This window comes from Stegastes partitus, unplaced genomic scaffold (assembly GCF_000690725.1).
Source record: "Stegastes partitus isolate 25-593 unplaced genomic scaffold, Stegastes_partitus-1.0.2 Scaffold130, whole genome shotgun sequence".
In the NCBI taxonomy this organism is placed as follows: domain Eukaryota; kingdom Metazoa; phylum Chordata; class Actinopteri; family Pomacentridae; genus Stegastes; species Stegastes partitus.
Genome location: NW_007577861.1, coordinates 552,381 through 571,812, shown reverse-complemented (window position 1 = coordinate 571,812; position 19,432 = coordinate 552,381). Strand labels below are relative to the sequence as shown.

Sequence of the window (19,432 nt, the reverse complement as noted above, 5' to 3'; positions counted from 1 at the left end):
CAGCTTTCTGTGTCCGGAGCATCCAGCGGCTCCTGCTCACACTCACAGGGACAATATCGGCTAAATTTAGCGCCCTGTCTCGGTCCTGTCTCGGTCCCGTCTGTCCGTCTGTCAGTCTGTCCTCCTGATGTCCAGCGCCTGCGCCACTTCACTGCAGCTGACGTCACATCCAGCATGGCGGTCAAGGTGACTCCGTCAATATTTCTTATCAGATTTTCGTTTTAAAGGCGGTTAAAGCGGCTGCGGGGCTTCGCGCTGCGGGACGCGGAGGACAGCTCGTCTGCGCGGCTTTAAAAGCGCTTCTGTGTAAAAAGGCAGCGGAGTCCCCCTTTATCTCAATCTGTGCATCTTTACACAGGCGCATCTCCGCCGGCCTCGCTCACTCTGCTGCTGCTGTCATTTCTTTCCTCTGCTGCTTTTGTACATGTGAGAGCTGTGGGGTTTGTTTTTGTTTTTTTTTTGCAGCCTGAAAAAGAGAGTCGCAGCACGGTTTATTTCCACATGCAGGGGGCTGCTGTGGCTGTCAGAGTCGCCTGTGATCAATCCTGCGTTAAAATCAAAGCTAAACACTGAGGCTGAACTTCAGCTGTATTGATGGCACAGCTGCCTGCTGAAAAGACAAACTATAGTCGTGATGTTTTTCTGTTCACAGCAAATTCCTTGTGTGTTGTAGGTGCAAGCAACAAAAAGAGGCGACCCCCATGACTTGAAGGCTATTTTTCTGAAGGTAAGAGAAACATTTGGACACAAACAAAAACGCACAAATACATTCAGAAAGTGTGTATAGAAAGTGTACTAAGAGGCGTTCCAGTCGCCCAGTAGTTTGTGGGGTGTCCACTGGGGTACATAGTTCAGTAAAGGTCACACAAATGCTTTGACTAATTTTGGATCTGCTTAAACAGAGAATCTGACTTCACTTTGACTTTGCGTTGATCTTCAGCATGAATTTCTTCTCGTCCGTTGGCCACCTCGTAGGCTTGTTTACGCCCAACAGGTCTTGTTTGGAGTTCAAACCTGCTCCTGAAACTCTCTCTGGGTTGCAAGTCGCCTTATAGTCCCTGAACATCTCTTCACTTAGCTTTATAACAGGGCTGCATAATTTGCGATGCATATTCAGGTGGAAGAGTCAATTACTGAAAGCTCACTCTGCCTGCCTGTATAATTTAATTAAGAACTACTTGAGGCCTACTGTGAGGGTGAATAGATACACAATCATGTGATGGAGAAATGTGGCAATAAATTGCTCGGAATTAATATTTTCACTTAAAACATTAATTCAGCAGAGTGCATTGAATTGTAGCCCTGAAACCACTTGGCGTGGAGATCTCCTCCCACACTCCTGCTCTGTTCATCTCACGCTCTCTCTATCTGGGCTTGGCTCAGACCCATGAGTTTGGCCTTTCCGTTGCCAGTTCATGCGGCGCTTGTGTTTCCACAGAGCTATCTCGGTTCCAACTTGAAACCCAACCCAGACTCTAAAAATGACCGTACGTCTTAAAGCCTGAAGGAGATCTCAGGTTCAGCACAGTGCTGCGCTGCATGTTTGGCTTTGGTCACGTGGAGTCAAACACATTCTCAATGCCGGGCTCAGAAGTTGATGCTGTTTGTTTGTTAGTATTGTATTTTGTCAATTCACATTACCCCGGAGGTTTTAAAATCAGTGAGCAGGACTGGTTTGGTAATGTTAACCCTCTAAACCCCAAGCAGTTTCTGGGTATTTTTTTTCTTTGTCACATTTTATTTTCTCACTGTGGGCTCATTTTTCACTGCAATATAAAGTCCTGCATCTCAATGGAAACAGCACAACCATGACTAGAAGGAGAGAGACACTAGAATGTATTGTGTACAGTTTGACACAGTTGTAATGCCATGAATCATATAAAACCAAAAAACAAGTTGAATTTATTGGAATATTTATTTTACAAAAATTTAAAACACCTGGAATCAGCATGTACAATATTCCTCCAAGTGTCCACGAGTGTTACTGAAACAAATACTGACCCTACTTACGATAGATATTTGACTACTGACATTGTTAATTTGCGTCCATACGTGTCTCCTATTTGCTCCGTGTCAACATTGCCTGCAGTTCAGTCGAAAAAGGCTCTAAATGTGTGTCATGTAACTGTTAGTCGAAGCTCAGACGGGATCACAGATGTTTAAATGTATTTTTTCTAGACTCTGATTACTGCCAACTGTTTATCTTTGGCACATTTTTAAATGAAACTTGAGGAATAGGGTGGTTTTGATAAAATATCAGGATTTCAGCTTCTATTTGGTTAAGTTTTCAACATAGCCGCACGACACACATGATTAGTTTAAGGACCAGTGGAGGGTTGAAACTCAAAGACTCTCTGTTTTCATCATGTGCCAATAAGTGGTGGAATTTTTACTTTTTTTTTTTTGACAAAGCTAAGATGACTTTCAAACCTGCTGGCTGGTTTTGGGGTTTTGAGAGTTAAAGAATTGTTTTTGTTAGTGCAGTGAAGTAACTTGAATTTCAGACACTGATTCACAATGTTAGCACTGCGTCCACTAATGTTTGCTCAAGTTAGTTTCTAGAAAATATACTGGGGTGCAACATATATCCACTGTGTGATGTAACAGCACATATAGAAAACACAAACAAGCTGTCCTGATGTTTGTCATTGGTAGCTTGAAGGTTAGACAGGTGATCAGAAAGCCCCTGTTCAAGCCCCAGACAGGCAGCATGACTTTGTGTGGAGAAAGTGAAACAGCAACACTTGCCCTCCTCTGATGTGGCCCTGAGCAAAGCCCTGAACTTCCAAATGCTGTATTGGAGCGGTCCAGCGGCCAGCTGATTGCACTGCAGCTCCCAGGTTTGAATGAGTGTGAACAGGGTGTTGATGAATGTGAATGCTCAGCAGTCCTACCCTGAAAAGATAAAGGGCAAAACATAGCAGTACACTTGACACGAAGACACTTTTATTTCAGCTATTTATTAAACACTGGAGAACATATTTAGTACAGTATGGCTCAGGGGGTCCTGAACTTTTCAACCTCTGACCTTCAACATAAAAGAGACTTGATACCCTGATGATCCCTGGTAGTGATTACATTTAACTATTGTGTTTATGTTTTGTAGCAATTATGGCTAAAATATCCAATTTTATATCTTTTTAAAAATGTGTTTTTTGTTCTATTATTTTGCTTTTTAATAGCTTATCTGAGAATGAGATGCACATGGTTGTGTGTAGCGTCAGGAGATGTACTGCTAGTCTGCACTAAATGAAGTGAAAGGATGACAATGATTTGAAAGAGACTGATGCTTTTCACTACTGTCTGTCATTATGGGGTGCAGCAAAGCATTGTATAAATGTAAAATACTGTGTAGGGCCAGTAAACTGAGATTTCTATGTGCTTGTACAGAAAGCAGAGCACAAACATCTTATTGTCACAAAGAAAAGAGATATCCATTGAGAGAGCTGCACGTCCTCATCTTTGTATGCACACAATAGAATTTGTACCTTGCAGATGCTCAATCTAAATCCACACATCGCTCCACATTTAACATCCACGCAGCGTTTACAAGCTCTTTCTGAATCTCCTTCGCAGTATGCCAGCGTGGTGGAGGATGGAGAGCATTACATGACCCCCAGGGACTTTGTGCAGAGTTACCTGGGTCTGCACACACAGCCTCAACACAATCCCAAAACTGTGGAGCTGATAGCTGGAGTGGCCGACACCACTAAGGATGGGTTAGTAACGACAAGCACGCAATGAGGGTTGTTGTTGAAGAGGTTTCAAACATGTGCATTTTCCTGTATTTATGGTTTGTAGGAAATGTTTTTGAATTTAGCTTCCTCTCACTTTTTTTTTTCTTTCTTTCTTTAATCTCTGGTGTCCGCTCTAATACCCTTTGTGGTGCTAAATTGCCTCTTTGCCTTTCTTTGCGTATTGAACACGCTATTTCCACTTATGCAGCTTGTCCCGAGAGCCGTGTAAGTTCCAAGTAAAGCTGGAAATTGCAGATTACAAGCTGTCAGCGCAGTCCTACAGTACACAAACAGGAATTATTACACAAAAAGCCTGTCAGTCTTAACTGGCAGATGCACAAAACAATGCTTTATTAGCTGCTATATGAGGGATATGTTGTGTTAAATGTGAATATGTAATTATGTCAGTACTTTATCTATTGATATAGCCCTGCACTTATATCATAGAGGCATGTTCCTGTAAATCCATTACATCAATCTTGTAACTCTGATTTCTTAAAGGGCACGCATGACTTGCATCTATTTATAATAAGCTAAATGTAGCTTATGTCTGTGTTTATGACAAAGCAAACCTTGGACGTGTTTCACATGACGTGCATAATTATTTTTGCTTTATTGTACCCGACCTGTTACAGTTAGTTTAAAACTTAATTGTTAATTACATATTCTACAGGTTCACTGAAGCTGCTCAGTGACAGAACAATAGCAGATGCCAAAGAGACTGTTAATGATTGATATCAGGGATGTTTGCACAGTTAAATAACCGCTTGTATCAGTCAGTGGCTGATCCTTTGATAAGCCAAATTATCTGTGAAGTACCTGATCATAGCTGCGCATACAGTAAACTCAAAACTTAATTACTCTTTAATTATAATCTATATCAGTAGTTGGATTTCCACAGTAGCAAGCAACACAAGTTCATCTAATAGTACTGAGACGTCCACATTCCCTTTTTTTCTGAGTACAATGGGGACGTCTTGTCAGTGTTGGTTTAAAAGTTGAGCTTTAAAGTTCATTGTAGTTTATTATTAAGAATGATATATGTATATACAACCACAGGTTACTTTAAACTTGTGATATCTGATGCAATCCAGTGCTGGTGCTGAAATGGGCTGCGTTACATTTAGAAGAGTTCCTAATATTTCTGACGTCAATAATACAGATAAAGTAAAGAAAGGACAATCCCAACAAACTGACAAAGTGGAGGCTTTGTAGAAGTGTGATTTATGGCTAATAAGTTGTTATTATTGGATTGCATTAGATTTTGCAGATGTGCTTAATAAAGTGGCCAGTGAATGGAATCTATAATGTAAACAGAGTAGAAATTTGCAGGAAAAAAAAATGCAAATTTGACATCTACGACCTGCGTCATAGCTGATCGAAAGCTCCAGAAGAGCTGCTAAACGCACCTTTTTTCAGCTGCTGTTTCCACAATCAAGAGTGAACTTTGAAGCTCAGCTATGTCACATTACTGCATTTTCTTGCTTGACATTAGTGTCCCCATCAGTAAGTACTTAGTGGGTTTGTTTCTCTGGTCAATCCAGCTGGCAGGATAGATTGTGATGTTAATTGCAGCTTTTGTAACTTTGTCAAAGATACATGCACCTTTTATTCAGAGAGCACTTTTTCTTTCTTGTCCAAACAGATTGATCTCTTTCCAGGAGTTTCTGGCCTTTGAATCAGTACTATGTGCCCCGGATGCCATGTTCATAGTTGCCTTTCAATTGTTTGACAAGACTGGCACAGGGAACATCTCATTTGGTATGTACATGGTAGTTAATGTCAGCACACTGGTGTGGGGGTGTACTTCGTGCTCAGGCTACAGGAGGTTAAGCTTAATGTTGCACACATAAAGCATCATTTAAACAGCAAAGCATTATAATAACTCAATTTGACTACAGATGTTGATTTCATGCAGGTAATAAAGGGTGTCAGAAGGCGCTGTATTGTTTTGTCATCGTTTTGATGGATAATAGAAAACAATGATGATGGAAAGCTGACAAATGACTATTAGAGGGGGCTCGAGGTGCATTTGAGTGTAACATTAAACACCGTGGAATTGCTGTTCTTACTAAAGCATGTGCAGTCAATAAATGTAGCGGTAGGCATGTTTTTTGGGTTTACCGTAGGGTGTCACAGCAGTGTGGATTGTTCAGGTCTCATCTCAGGGCAGGACCACATCAAGCTGTGTGGAACATCACATTATACCCAGCCCCATCTGACACAAAGAGAAATGAATCCAGTGAGTCATAAACCAAGACAGTCTTACAAAGAAGTCGCTGCTGTGCTCTTTCTGTGCAATGGGCCTCCATAAAGGAAAATTTCCTGGAAGAACTCGCAACCCTGAAAATAGTAAAAAAAAAAAAAAGAGTGTGGGGCTGTCAAACAACCTCTTCAGCTTCCAAATTGAGTCTTTCCTTTAACGAGGTTCTGTGCAAATGCAGTGAGCATGCGAGATGGACGTTAGAGCTGCATCCTGCATGTTTGTCCTCCTGTGGTTTATTATTGCTGACTCATGTCTCACTCTTCCAGAAAATGTACGCGACATCTTCAGCCAGACTACAGTTCATCACCACATTCCCTTCAACTGGGACTGTGAGTTCATCAGGCTACACTTCGGCCATGAAAGAAACAAGAACCTCAGCTACGCAGAGTTCACTCAGTTTCTGCAGGTATCCACTTTTATCCTGAGTTTTTTTTTCAGAGCTGCATGATAAAGTGTCACAGACAATTATCCAGTTTATACAATTAAATGAATATTTTTAGGAGGAATAATTTTGTTTTAATGCAGAGTCAGAAGAGAAGATACAGCTGTCATATCTGCACAGTAAATATTAAACTACTGCCAGCAACCAGTTTGCTCAGCTTTGCATAAAAACAGCTGTCTTGACTCTGTCTAAAGCTAAAAACAAATACACCTAGCAAAACCTCTAAAGCTCACAAAGTATTACATCCTTTGATATTGTGTTTGTTGAACCCATTCAGAAACCAAAGAGTGAAAATGACACCTTGCATCACAACAACAAACTATTTGTACATTGCTTATAATTTATACGGCACCAGACCAAGATATTCAAGAACATAATCCCCTCTAAAACTGTAAATCTTTATACTATGCAGAGTGAACTGGCAGCTCACTAGTTAGTGAATTAAAGTGGGGATTGGTCAAGTTTTTTTGTTTTTAATCTTTAGACATCAAATATTCTAATCATTAACCAATTAGTTTTCAACTATTACATTAATTAGCAGCTGTTTGGAAAACGTTTTAATCCATTTAATTTATTTTAAAAAGACAATAATGTAAACAAATTCTGTTTCCAGCTTCAAAAATGTGAATATTTTCTGGTTTCTTTGCTCCTCTATGATCATAAACTGAATATCTTTGAATTGAGGACGTCATCTTGGGCTTTGGGAAGCACTGATCAACATGTTTAACAATTTTCTGACATGTTATAGACCAAACAACTAATTGCTTAATCATTGAAAATAATGTGCATTCTAAAGTCCGTACATTTCTGCTAAAGCTTGACACAGTTTTGTACAGAAATGCAACAGGATGTGGGATAAAACATATTGGCAGCAGATGGATTGTAATTTTTTGTCAACAGAAAGCCTGTGCAGCAACACATGCGAAATGATTCTTTCTGTGGTAAAACATTTTTATGCAGCTGGAGGACAAATGAAACGTGACGTAAAGTGAACTCCATGTCGTACATGATCTCTTGGAGTAATTGAAAGGGAGGCGAGCGGGGAGTTGCATCGTTAGTGGTGGTTTGCGGTCGCCTAGTGTGCCATTAGGACGCTTAATGTTGTTGTTTTGCTTTGTTGGTCATTGCCTGTACCTCGCTGAGACTTCTGTGCAGCAAAAGCAGCGGCAGTGCGATGGAGGAACCTGTGGTCGAAGGCAGAAGCTGGGTGGTCCGAGAGTTATGCAGGCTGCGCTCCGTCTCCACTTCAGTGTGGGATCCCTCAGAGCACTTTGTGGTTTATCATACTTGACTAGAGCTTCCCACCGCTACACCAAAGACCCTTGTGTGTGCAGGATTTCATTTACATCCATCATTATTATTATCTTGTTTTTCTGTCATGTCCAAGCACATTTAATTTCTTCAGAGTATTACTTAAAATACGGGCAAGTACAACTTTGTGTGTAGATTGGACTGTTTGTTATTCAAAGTCTTGGCTCTGCCGCGTTGTGCTTGTTGCAGCGTTGGGCTGGAAACTTCAGGGAGCGCAGACAAGGTGCAGCAAAGTTTGTTTGTGAGGTGATGACGAAGAACCATCAGGGGTTCTCAACAATATAATCAGCAAACATTGTGAGAATTAATCTTCAGCAACAATTCACTGATTATGTTATCAGAACCAGTGTGAGGATGAGGAAACGGCTCAGTATTGCAGCGTCGTTGCGCCACAATCCTCCGGTTATGCGCGATGAGCTTTGACAGCAGACGTTGACCCGGGGTCGCCCTCCCCTTGCACCCCCTTCTGATTGCATGGTTGTCATATTGAATCATCAGACACACCTGCCGACCATCTCGCCGGCCGCTCTGCTCGGCTCTGGGATCAGACTCCTCGGGACATGGTTTCCATTAGTCTCCGGAGAGACGGTGGTGATTACAAAAGCCAGTGTCTGACACTGTCACATCTGATGACTCTCACATCTGTCTAACACTGATATCATTATACTTTCTTCCTGAAAAGTTCCATTTCAGCGCTGACTCGTAATGCGATGCTCCTCGTTCCTCTTGGCTTTTTTTTGTCAGCTAACAGCTTGACCTCCTCTGTGTGGGTGTGGGTGTGTGTGTGTGTTGTGTGTGTGTGTTGCAGGAGCTGCAGTTTGAGCACGCTCGCCAGGCGTTTGCACAGAAAGACAAGAACAAAAGTGGCACCATCACTGCCTTGGACTTCAGCGACATCATGGCCACCATCAGACACCACATGCTGACTCCATTTGTTGAGGAGAATCTGGTTTCTGTGAGTTGCACAAAAACGTCCCACACTAGTTGTTCAATTTTTAAAACAACACGGCAGTTGGCTCGGACATCCATGTTAGTAATTTATATTTCAAACAACTGCAGGCACTTAGCAGGTAGAGAAGAATTTAAAGGAACCTAATATGACCCATCTGTAGTCCTCCTATCCGGAAGGAATGACAGACTTTGGATTTTTCTGTAGGCTGCAGGAGGCAGCACCTCCCACATGGTGAGCTTCTCCTACTTCAATGCCTTCAATGCTCTCCTCAACAACATGGAGCTGGTCCGCAAGATTTACAGCACCCTGGCCGGCACTCACAGAGACACTCTTGTTACCAAAGGTACCCGTGAGCGTCTCCTGAAATAATCATGTGTGCATTTTATATGTGTTATGAAATGTAGCTGTTCGATCATACTGTGACTTTCTTGACAGAGTGGTGTGAGTGAACACACAGGGAACATTTACTGTAGCACTAAATTACGAAGGTAAATGAACATTTTTAATCTGGTAATCAGATCACCCCTCCCCACATGTATACCTGAGTAACTGATAGTCGTACTGTCAGTCGCATCTTCTCCTAATTGTGTTTTCCATTGAGATGCAGACCTTAGACTTCCTCTTCATGGCTTTCCTCCTTGTAGAAAAGACTTTGGGCAAATAGTATTTGCAAATAATTATTGTTATTTGGTCCCAAACATATCAAATATCATTAAGTTTAAAGCAGCCACTCACATGTCAGCTGTCAGTCACAGGAAAGCATATCATTGCAGTCTCCGAGATCAAGCGAAGCAGGCTTCTAACCAGAGGTTGCAATCCTTGAATCTGACAGGAAGCTCTTTGTGGGGGAAGTGAATAACTAACTCTTTTCCCTCCTTCAACAACTACCATTAGGTTTCCTTTTAGAAAGACCACCTGATGGCAATGGAGCTTCTCAGCGGGCAGCAGTAAAGAACTGAATATAGAGCACATATAAAAGAGTGATGCAGGGTGCTGCAGAGAGAATGCATGTTCAGTTAGCGCTGCTCCGGGAGAAGGAGGTAAAGCACATACAGAACTGGTTTTAAATATTTTCCTGTAACCTCTCTAAATATCCTGTTTGGTAGCAAACATCCATACTAAAACAATAACACCAAAATAAACGAGGAACAGTATTTGCAAATACTATATAACAAAAGCCTACTGTAGAAAATTCCTGACGTGTTTTAACCTCTCAGCCTCCTGTTTGACTGTAAAACATTGAAGCTTTTGAAATGACTGAAATTCTGTTTTTGCGTGACTGTGTTATCTCGTCTCTCTGTTGAATCGTAGAGGAGTTTGTTCATGCTGCAAATAAGTTTGGTCAAATCACTCCCATGGAGATTGACATCCTGTACCAGCTGGTTGGTCTCCACTCTCACTCCGGGTAAGATCCTGAATTACTACTTGTAGATCTGTGGAGTCTGTGTGTTAACCAGTGAACATATTTTGTGCTGAGCAGTAACAAAACTTTGTTTGTATATGTACATGCAGAGAGAAAATGGGGGAAAAAAGCTATTTAAACCCTCTTATTTAGAATATTTTATTTTTCATATTTTCAGTGATTTACAGATGTTTATGGACTGTCATTGAAAAAGGCACAAAAATGAGTTGGAATAAGATGATTGAATGTTTTTATCAGTATCAGAAACAGATTTATTTCCAGGTATAGTTTACACAATACGAGGAATTTGTTCTGGTGGGTTGGTGCAACAATACAACAATAAAAATATAGAGTAAACAATAAATATAGAGTAAAATAAAGTAGCTGAAAATAAAAACTAATGGTGCAAAGCAGAAGCAAAAAATAAAATAAGAACCATAGAACGGTAGTTTTATTTACAAGAATATTAAGGGTGCAGATATATTGATATATTGTTTCTGCCGTATTTGTGTGTATAAATCTTAATTTTATATTTTTTACACCCCTGAATTGTTGGATACTCAGGTTCAGGTAAGGCATCCTCACACAGTTTACAACCCAACACAGACGATTAGGCTGCAACTGACTATCATTTCCATTGTCGATTACTTTTTAATTTCTCAAATAATGAGTTACTTTCTTGGTTTTTAAAATGTCCAAAAATGGTGAGAAATGTCAGTTTGTGTTTTCCAAAGCCCAAGATATTCAGTTTACTGCTATTGAGGAGGAAAGAAACTGGAAAAAATTAACAGTAAAGAACCTGGAATCAGAAAATATTGATTTTTTGTTGTTTCGTAAAAATGTTACTCAAACCAACTAATCGATTGTCAAAATAGTTGTCAATTGTCTAAATAATAAAAAAATAATAATGATAAAATATTGAATAACAAATCGATTAATCGACTAATTGCAGCAGCTGTGCAGACAATAGACAAAGTTCTGAAGCTTCCAATTATCCTGAAAAACCCCAAAAACTAAAAAAGCACAGATAAACTTTGCTTTTATATCGTCTGTGCAATGTTGCCACGACTTGTTCATCTGTGTGAACAAATTCTAATAATAATTTGAGTGAATATAACTGAAGATTCGTTCATTTTTATAGGCTCTTGTTTCGTTTTCTGGCAGCATAATGCTTAAAGCATAAAGCTGCATTTGTGCTGATAAAGGATACGATATAGGAGGGCAATGCATAGAAAGTGAACCGAAATCAACCTGGACTCCACAAGTTTTCCCTAATATGTTGCAATCTCCAAGGTAGAGTCCGCCGTTAGCCCTCAAATGGTGCAAATTCATGCAAAACCGTTTTTTTTGTTCGTTTGTTTTGTTTTGGTAAATTCCACCATGAATGGAACAAGTATGTTACTGGACTGTTTATTGGCTGTAAAGATAAAGTTACTGCTCGTTCAGTTTAACAACGGTGGCTCCACTGTCTGATTTACAAGCCCAACATAAAACATGGATACAGACTTTATGATGCGTCAGGCCAGCGGGGAATATTTTGCTCTCAAACCATTTAGTAACAAAACACTTTCATTTACTTGTTGGGCCACGGGCACGCATCCAGCTTTGTTTGTCTGTTGTTTATATAAGCTCAAATTAAAGTTACAGTAACTCCGAGTTATATGGCAGTAAAAGGTCTGTGGAAAATCTTACATCACTGGCTGCTGCTCAAAGTAGATGCAGGGCTTTTTCCTGGCCTAACTCCCTCCCTCCCTCCCTCCCCTGCTGCTGTGTGTTAAGGCGGCTGAACCATGCAGACATCGAGAGGATAGCCCCGCTGGAGGAAGGAGCCATGCCATACCACCTAGCAGACGCCCATAGACAGGTAGCCTGAGTGACTCCTCTAATACACCTCACATCCTCCTGCCTTTCATCAAAGCCTTTTCCTCTTCTCCCGCGGCTTCCTTCTCCAAAAAAAAAAAAAAAAAGAGGGGGAGAGAATGTTCAGGCACTGAATTAGCGGAGTGCCCATGTTTTTCTTCCCTTGTGAAGTGCATTTCTTAAACTCCCAGATAAAAGTACACCAATTATAGTCATAGAAGAGGAATGGATTGTTGCGTTGCGCCTCTCCGTGAAAGGCTCTCCCCATTTTATTCATCCGAGCTGCACATACACATCAGCTGCAATCACACATCTGAGACGCTAATAAGAGGCTTTTATCAGTGTGGGGCTTGAGAAGTTTTAGGAGCCTTTAGCAAAGTCTGCTAATGGCAGGAGGGGAGTGGGAGTCAAGGTGGGTGTGGGAGAACAAAATAGTTCCTGCCTCCACTGGATGGCTTCGTATCAGGACTGTGGTCAGAGCTTTCAGGCCACTCGTGCTCCTGGGACTCGTGCTCAGAGGTCTGGAATTTGATTCCTTTGGGGGGGGGGGGGGATGCTGCAATTCTCAGGCCTGCCCTTTAGTGGAAGTAGGCTAATTGTTTAAACCCTTTGATCAAGACCTCGATGTTGTTAGCATGCAACCCTCGCTGGAAGCATCTGGGAAGAGGAAAGGGGCGATCTGCTCGACTCCCCTTCTCATCTGGTGTGGGAGACGTTGCTCACTTCCCCCGACCTGCACACACACATAGTTGGACGGAGTCTCACTCGGACTGTGTAATATTCATGTAGATTCCTATCGGTACATGGAAAAGGGTTGTGGGGCTAATCTGTTCCCCCGCACCACTGTGAAAACAAAAGGGCTCCGCTTTCAACATCAAACACCAATCCAGAGATCCAGCAGAGAAGAGAGAAATTATTCTTTGTTGTAAAAAAAAAAAGGAGAAGACTTTGAGCTTGTAGCCCACCACATGTAGCATGTGTGGAAAACTGGGCAACAGGTTCACACAGTCATTTACTGTATCCAGAGCTAGTCTGTCTGTGACATTTAATACTGGCTGATGATGAATCAGACGTTATATGACAAGTCCACATTCCATCGCCTTCCTCCATTGTTGAGTGCTCCGTAGCATTTTCCTTTCCACAATGTATCTGGTTCGCTATAGTTTAATAGCCGGCCGATTCATGGTTAGTGTTCTGATCTCCCGTCTTTCTCCAGATTCATTTGACCACTGGTGTCTTTTTCTCCCATACAGCACGCTCACGAAACGTCTCGGCCCGTCTGGCTCCAGGCTGCGGAGTCTGCCTACAGGTTTACTCTGGGCTCAATCGCTGGAGGTGAGTGACATGTCTGCGGCGGAGCCCCCGGCCCGCCCGAGGGGTAACCTTAGCCGGCCGACTGGCGCGCTGAGGCCCCGGGGCCGGCCATTGTGCTGCGAGGAGAAGGGCTGTGATGTGAGGCTCCGGCATTGTGCTGCCGTGCCACCGGTGGCTCCAGGCTGTCGTTGGAGTCGGAGCTTTGGAATGACACAAATCTTCCGGAACCGCACTCTGTGGAATCTCCCTCTCTAATTACACTGGAGGGAACTGATACAAGGAACCTCTGACATAACTGCCCCACAGATAGGAACACACTCTGACTCTGTGTGTGTGTGTGCGCTCTCCCCAAACACGCAAAGATTTATCAGCCGTCATTCAGCAACGGCCAATTCAGGCTGGGTCAGAGAGAGAGATACATATCATGAGACATGCGGTGAAACTGCCGTGTCTTTGTTGCGATAATGAGCTGTTTCTCACCCTCTGTGCTGACCGAGCTGTTTGCATGTTTGGGGAGAGTCATTACAGCAGCCTTTGATGTCAGACAAGACATGGCAAGTAGAGCTGATGGCTGGGGCTTCGTCGAACTTGCTTCAGCGTCGCTCCTGCAAAACAGGCTCTAAATAGGTTTTCCCACAGTCATCAGACTTCCTACTCTGAGCTTAATAACTGTCTGTTTCAAGTTTACACACAAACACACTTCAATAAACATCATCGTTAAACATAGCTGCTGAATTGTTGCTGTAAATTTTAATAGAAGGGGACATTAACAAATGAATTAGTGTGACACGATTGCTTATATGTGTCAAGAGGACTTAAAATAATTAGTTAATTGATCCGCTGATCAACAGAAAAATTACTTAATTAGATCAAAAGTGGCCATTTTTTTGCAATGATTAATAGTTCCAGACATTTTTCGAGCACAAAGACCAAATATTTACTAGTTTTAGCTTTTCAAATATGAGAATTTGCTGATTTACTTTGTCTTGTTTGTGCACATTAATTAGATTTTAGACGGCTGGTCGGACAAAATGATAAAATTCTAGGTGCCGCCTTGTGCCTTGTTTCAGCCCTAATGCTCAGTAGTGTTAAAGAAAGCTCTGCGTTTACTTTATGTGGAACATGTTCATGTTCTGAACACATTTTTTTCTTTCTAGAAAAAAACAGAACAAAGATTTCAATCAGTCACAATCTGTGTGTTTTCGTAGCCACCGGCGCCACGGCTGTGTACCCCATCGACCTGGTGAAGACACGCATGCAGAACCAGCGCTCCACAGGCTCCTTCGTAGGAGAGCTGATGTACAAGAACAGCTTCGACTGCGCAAAGAAAGTGCTCCGCTACGAGGGCTTTTTCGGATTTTACAGAGGTAATCCTTTGCAGATTTTATAGTACGTATAAAAGACATGTGCGGAGCCAACATGTGCAACACAAACCATCTGATGGGAAAGCATCAGGATTCGCCAGTGTACTAATATCAGGAACATGGTTTGCTAATTGATACCAGAAACCTTTGCCCTTCCCTGTTCAGCAGTGAATAAAGCAGCACCCAGGGGTCACGTTTTCATTATCTCAGTACCTGGGAGAGTTCCCTGAGGAAAATGACCAGCAGTATTCATGTAGCAGCAGTGTCTGATCTGCCTCTGCCCGAGTACTGATAATGGTGCTGAAGGCTTGTGATATACAACACTTCTACCCTCAGGCTCTTCATATGAAGGAAGTCAAGACTGCCATCTACTGCTACCTCCACCACTGCAGCGCTTTGTTGCTCTGATCCGCTTCCCTCTGCCCCCCTTCCTCCTCTCTTGCACATGATAAGAGGGTGATTGACTCAGAGACAGACACGCTCGGCTGTTTTCTGGCTGCATACCAGCAGCAGTCACTCAGCAGCTCCTTCAGAAGTTTATCTGGCTTGATGAAGGACAGACGGTGAAACAGTATGGCAGTTATCGCCACTGTAGCACCCAGCCTCCCCCCCCCCTCGATCTTGTCCGTGACCACACAGCTCTCTCTGTTCCCCACCAACAGTGGGATCAAGCCTCAACAATGCTGATCCCATCCGCGGCAGCAGTGTCATATTTTTGGACTTTTGTTCATTTTCAATGGGACCTTTGTGTTCTGGTGCATCAGATGTATCAGCCACCATCTGTAAATATTTATGGGTTTGTTTTACGCACACAAGAACCCTGCAGCTTATATTGTTCTAGCTGTCAGTGGATGTATTCATTCAGCGAAGATAAAAATGTGCATTCATTTCCAGCCAGACTTTGTCTCTCTCTGTCAGGTATTCTAATGGTATCTATGAATAATATTTTGCAGGTCTCCTCCCGCAGCTCATTGGCGTTGCCCCGGAGAAAGCTATCAAACTCACGGCAAGTCATTCCACTGTGTAGCTTAGAGTGCTCAAAAAGTTGCTCTCAGTGATTCACTGTGAATGAGAAACATGCAGAAAGACACACTTCACAATCAAAATGTGACTGCAACCACAAGTTAACATTAATGCCCTGCTATCAAGATTGGGATTGTGTCTCATCTGCCTTTTTTCTTGATGTCTTCTTCCCTGTTTTTTATTTTTTTTTCCAGATGAATGATTTTGTCAGAGACAAGTTCACCAGACAAGATGACACCATCCCTCTTCCTGCAGAGATTCTGGCTGGTGGATGTGTAAGCATTACTTTAGTCATCCTTTAAATTCAGTCTGCACACAAAACCATGTCAAGGAACACCTCAAAGATAGGCAAAGCACGCATGATGTAAAGTGATTAACGTGAAGGAATACTAGAAATTCCAGTTCGTTGCAAGAGATGTTAAATTACCTGCAGGCATTTGAGATGTAAAGCGTTCTCCTGTCAAAACACATTCTTCATTCCAGACAAACTGCTGTTTGCATGCAGATATCTGTGTATTTAACAGGCAAGAAACAGTGATTACATGGCATGACAGATGAGGTATTCAGATTCTGAAAGTAAAAGTATTTATACAGCAAAAAACATAAAAACCCTCTGTTACAACCTCCTGCATTGATGATGTCACTTATTTAAAAGTGCATACAAGGTACTATAAGCTAAATACACAAAGCATTAAACAACAACAGAATACTAATAAAGCAGATGCACATGCAAGTGGTATATGACGTATAATTGGATCATTATTGCTGCAACATTATAAATGAGTAGCATTTTATTATTGGCTGTTTTATTACAATACATAATAGAAATGTTATTTGTGAAGCAGCTTTCTGTATAATCCCAACCAGCAGGGCTTGTTCCCACGACTTCCTTGGCTAACATTACCTACAAAGTCTGTCTGAAAGAAAATGTTTTATCTGATGTGCAAAGAACATTTTAAAAAGTCATTTCAAATAATGTTGCTATGGGTTATTAGTTAACTACAACAAAACACTTTAACCACATCAATCAGAGAATGCTTTGATAATGTTGTCAGGGCCACAGATTAAGCAAATTTAACAAAAACATGTTTTCAAGATGTTATCAAGGCCTCAGATGACAGAATGTTTTTATCGAAAACGTTATTCTAACAACAGTGGAACACTGTGCTTGCTATATTCTGAGGATGCTTTTGGAGATGTTAAGGTGACACATTATAAAAACATTCCCACAATGTTACATGATAACAATGGAGCACCATTATTAATGCAACATTCAGAAAACGGTGTAAGAATCCTGAGACATAATCATCTAACAGCGTTATCACCAAACATTTTTAAAACGTCCTTAGAGAACAGTGTCCTGCCTTTTAAGAAGAACAGTGTGGGAACCAAAAAAGCATCTCTGAAAACATTACATTCTATCTGGCACATTCCCCACTGAAATATAGACGCAAGTGATGTACAACTGGCTTTTGTTGTTGTTGATGTCGAGTATTTGATGCACTTCTTCATTTAGATAAAATACGTCTAAACTGTTTGTGTGAATGTTGCTGATTCACCTAAAAACAGCCGCCAGAGAAGCAGGTGACCGAAACTCGTTCAAACAGTTCACTAGCATCTTTGTGAGCTGTTCATATTTGATTTGTAATAATGTGGAATTTATGCGACTATTTTAATAAGTTGTTAAGAACATTACTTTTATTTCATTATTCTATCTGACTTCATGTATCAGTTTATTTCCATCAGTGATAATGACACATGTGAGAGATTCTCATGTCAGCCCATGAGTGGCTACAAGAAAGACAAAAGTTAGTTTTAGTTGTTTTTTTTTCTTTTTTTAATCCCGGCTAATTTGCACTAACATTTAGTGAGTGCAACACTGGATTAAAGATGTAATTCCGACACTCGGCCTCTCCACCGGCTGCGCTGAAATGAAACAGACGGGCCGTGGAGCCGAGGCCGCAGGTTGGACTCAGAGGATCGGGGTCTGCGGGGTCGTGACCCCTGTCAGGGTGTAATTGGAGGAAGAGGCCCTGGAGGGTCCTGGATGAAGCTGGGCCCAGCTCAGTGTGATTGAGTTTGACAACGCCGTATATACCTGAGGCGTACAGGTCCCCGCTCAGGACAACAAGGATGTTTCCACTACGCACAGCTAAGAATATTTTCCATCCATGGGCTTCCCTAATTCATTCTGAAGTGTCCCACATCCTCATGTTGCTTCACGAGCCCTTAAAGTCCTGTTAATCTGATAACTTGTTAAATTATCGCTTCCACCAGAAGAGAGAACTGAAGAAGATAAAAGAGAAGGGACGAGTGCATCAATCTTCAGAGCGGCGGATATTCCCCCTCCACTCTGAAAATGACTAAATGTGCCAGAGCTTTTTTTAGACCTTTGCTCGGATGTTTACAGATAAGACCCCTGCCCTGAATGTCATCAGCAGCCATCCTGGGGCCTGATTAGATTCAGGGAGGGTGATAAATGTGCCTGAGTCAGAGGGTGCTGTGCCTTTAGGGCATCGCTCTCCTGGACCCCGAGCCGTCCGGGTGATTCAGCGCGCTCCCCTGGGAATGGGGGGTGAATTGGGGAAGTGTGCAGGGTGAGGCCAGGCTGGGCCGCTCACCCTGCCACAGGAGGTGCCTCAGGGGAGGCGAGGGGGCAGAGGGCCGGTGCCAGGGTCAGAGCCTCCCAACCATGAGCCGGGACTTCTCCTGCTCCAGCGTGACCCCAGTTGTTCTTCCATCAATGCCTGCCTTTTCCTCCTCCCGTCAAGGCCACTCTCTGACAATATCAGGCCAGAACGAGGGAAAAAATAGTATCTTTTGTGCTGAAGTTCGCTGAGATAATTTAAAAATTCCTGCGAGGAAGAAATGCTTACACATCATTACCATTTGCACCCAGAGTTCACCCCTCAGATGTGTAACCTCACTTACCACAGAAAATCCACTTAGAAACCTCCATCTCTGCATACAAACTGCTCATCAGCTGCTTGTTTTTTCTTTCCCCCTCGTTGCATCCTGCAGGCTGGAGCTTCCCAGGTGATTTTCACCAATCCTCTGGAGATCGTTAAGATCCGTCTGCAGGTGGCTGGAGAGATCACTACAGGCCCCAGGGTCAGTGCCCTGAGTGTTGTCAGAGACCTGGGCTTCTTTGGCCTCTACAAGGTAGGTCAGCACCTCTGCAGCACCATGACGTCTGCAGCATCAACCTCTGCTCGCTGTCATACAAGGGCAGTGAAAGGCGCTCGATGTTCCTCGGATACAAAACCAACAACATTTATTGTTCACTTTAGGGTTTGCACTTGTAAGTTTCTGTGTCTTTTAAGAAGTCGTGCTAAAACTAACAGTTATTCTCATCATCTAATAATTTGCTAGTTGTTTTCTTGATTAATCGATTAATAAGTAAATTGCAAAAAAAAAGAGCCCAAAGTTGATGTATTAGAATGTCTTGTTTTGCTAGAGCAACAGCCCAAAGCTCAAAGAAAATCAAATAAGTATATCATTAAAAAAAACAGCAACAAAGTCTTGCAATTAAAAACATGGAACTAGAAAATTTAGACATTTCTTGCTTGAACAATTACTGGATTATTTTAAATAGTTTGCAGTTAATTAACTGAGCAGCGTTGGCAGCAATACAACAATTTTACAGCACTCAGTGTAGTTGCAAATAACATGCAACAAGAAAATACTGGTATAAATCATTGAAAGAATTTATTATTAGGTCATCAGAAGCATGAAAGGACTTTTTAAATGTTGTAACTGGT

General features: G+C 42.0%; 1 protein-coding gene across 1 annotated transcript in view; it reads left to right on the top strand.

Moving 5' to 3' along the window:
* The first annotated feature begins 76 nt into the window (after nt 1-76).
* The window catches only part of LOC103355057 (calcium-binding mitochondrial carrier protein Aralar1), a 21,580-nt gene continuing 2,224 nt past the window's right edge, over nt 77-19,432 (top strand). Inside the window, exons 1-14 of the mRNA XM_008278705.1 lie at nt 77-186; nt 674-727; nt 3,577-3,719; nt 5,383-5,498; nt 6,270-6,409; nt 8,565-8,711; nt 8,913-9,051; nt 10,020-10,113; nt 11,890-11,974; nt 13,224-13,305; nt 14,493-14,651; nt 15,602-15,654; nt 15,866-15,946; nt 18,693-18,833. Coding sequence (XP_008276927.1) covers nt 175-186; nt 674-727; nt 3,577-3,719; nt 5,383-5,498; nt 6,270-6,409; nt 8,565-8,711; nt 8,913-9,051; nt 10,020-10,113; nt 11,890-11,974; nt 13,224-13,305; nt 14,493-14,651; nt 15,602-15,654; nt 15,866-15,946; nt 18,693-18,833 — 1,446 coding nt within the window. The 5' untranslated portion in view covers nt 77-174. The remainder of the gene's footprint in view (nt 187-673; nt 728-3,576; nt 3,720-5,382; nt 5,499-6,269; nt 6,410-8,564; nt 8,712-8,912; nt 9,052-10,019; nt 10,114-11,889; nt 11,975-13,223; nt 13,306-14,492; nt 14,652-15,601; nt 15,655-15,865; nt 15,947-18,692; nt 18,834-19,432) is intronic.